General features: G+C 42.3%; 1 protein-coding gene across 1 annotated transcript; it reads right to left on the reverse strand.

Moving 5' to 3' along the window:
- Positions 1–879: 879 nt before the first annotated feature.
- On the reverse strand, positions 880–1,969 carry LOC21387208 (zinc finger protein ZAT10). Its single transcript, XM_010101307.2, has one exon. It carries the CDS (start codon positions 1,805–1,807, stop codon positions 1,016–1,018), a length of 792 nt encoding a protein of 263 aa, XP_010099609.1. The 5' UTR covers positions 1,808–1,969; the 3' UTR covers positions 880–1,015.

Consider the following 1,969-nt stretch of genomic DNA (forward strand, 5'->3'; position numbering starts at 1 on the left):
ATTCAGAGTAAGAATTTGTATCATAGTTTAGATCATGATTTGTGATTCGTTATAATATTTTTTTTATAAAAAATACACATAAATTGAGAATAATTCTGAATATATGAACTAAACGTTATTTTTATAACACACGATAAAAAAAATGAAGAACTATTTATTGACTGAAACTCTACTTTAAAATATCAATTTTTTATTACATTGCATCAGTTTTGCTCTATAAGGTACACAAAATAACCACCACTGTTAGTCTGTTACCATCCGCACCACCATTAGTGGCTGCATGCTTGCCTACTGTAGCTGCGCTGTTCACGCGGCAAAGTTGCCACTTTTTACCTTGAATATTTCTCTGGTCAAAAATATTGAAAAAACAGGGACCCAAAACAAAAACAAATTAATATTCATGTTAATTATAATCACTATTGTTAAAAAATGAAGCGGGAAATACCGTCCCGTTTTCTCCTTCTCCTTTTCTCACGGAAGTTTCTATGGGAACAAATTAAGCCACTGACCGTACATTGCTTTTGACGCAAAATATTTGTTATAGGTTGGAATTTTGTTTCAAATTTTGGAAAAGTCGTCACTTTCCAGGTTGATGTACGTGTGGGGTGTTAGTTATACAGCTGAACATTATAACAATTGTAACGCTTTCTTTACATCAACAAAAGCACAAAACATACGCAAAATTAATTATAAACGCCATCCACAAAATGAATAAAAAATCCTCTCAAAATAAAATTGATCAATAACGGACTAAAATATACAATTTATTTTACCGATTTAATTTTAAAATTTAAATAATTAAATTTAACTTTTTATTATAAAAAAAAATTACATAAAATTACATCTCATCTCTAATTAAAAATTTAAATTAGATTTAAATTAATAAAATAAATAGATCCATAGTTCTCAAACAATGAACAAATTTTCTCTGTACAAAAACAATCATCATATCATAAAGAAAAGAGTACAAAAAAAATCATAATCATAATCATGTGATAAATTAAAAAACAATAATTCAATCTTGTACTAAAGCAGCCACGTTGTCTTTGTGAATGGACAACCTAGGCTTCTTCGCCGGCAAGGGGCTCTCCACCTCCTGCTCACCGAAGAGTTGACTTTTCTTGTCGCTGACCCGATCAAATCCAGGCCAGAACTCCGGCAGAGCAGGAAGGTTCAGATCGAATCCTCGTTGACTCTGGCTTTGGCTATGGCTAGAAGCGCCACCCTCAGATGACGTCACGCGTTCGGCACCGTTGTTTCCGCCGTCGTAGTGGCAGCGCTTGTGGCCGCCGAGGGCCTGGCCGGTAGGGAAGGTCTTGTGGCAGATGGAGCATTCGTGGGTCCTAACTCCTCCGGCGCTGGCGGAAGAGGCGGCGGAGGTCGAGGGGTGGTTGTCGGTTCCACGGGCGGCGGAGGTGGGGCCCTCGGAGGAGGATTTGCGGTGGCTGGCCTTGTGGCCGCCGAGGGCTTGGTAGGAGGGGAAGGCCTTGTTGCAGACGCTGCACTTGTAGGAGAGCTTCAGGGCCGGCGGGGGAGGCGGAGGCGTGAGGCGGCCGGAGGAGGAAGAGGATGTTGTATTGGTGGTGTCGGTAGTGCCGGTGGTGCCGCGAGCGAGCATGATGAGGCAGAGAGCGAGGTATTCTTCCTCGGAAGGCGGCGGGTCTTGGTCGAGGCGGGGCGGGGGGCGGCGGGAGCGCTTGCGCTTGATCCATGGCTCGTGGAAGCTGTGGAGGCTCTCAGCTTCTTGGTGGTGGTCGAAAGGGAATGGTGTTGTGGTTGTGGGGGAGTTGAGAGCTTCTAAGGCCATTATTTTTGTGTGAAAGAGAAAGTAGAGAGAGAGAGAGAGATATTGTGTTGTAAAATCTTAGTTGGAGAATAGAGAGTATTTGGTGAGTGAGGTTATAGGTGTATGTGTGTGTGTGTGTATATATATGTGAGGAGGCGTGTGTTGAGGGGGGTTGGTTACTTG

Source organism: Morus notabilis, unplaced genomic scaffold (genome assembly GCF_000414095.1).
Source record: "Morus notabilis unplaced genomic scaffold, ASM41409v2 Scaffold1252, whole genome shotgun sequence".
Classification (NCBI taxonomy): Eukaryota; Viridiplantae; Streptophyta; class Magnoliopsida; order Rosales; family Moraceae; genus Morus; species Morus notabilis.

Excerpts from the sequence above, each read along its gene's own strand:
- LOC21387208 (XM_010101307.2), bottom strand. The coding sequence starts at position 1,807 with ATGGCCTTAGAAGCTCTCAACTCCCCCACAACCACAACACCATTCCCT.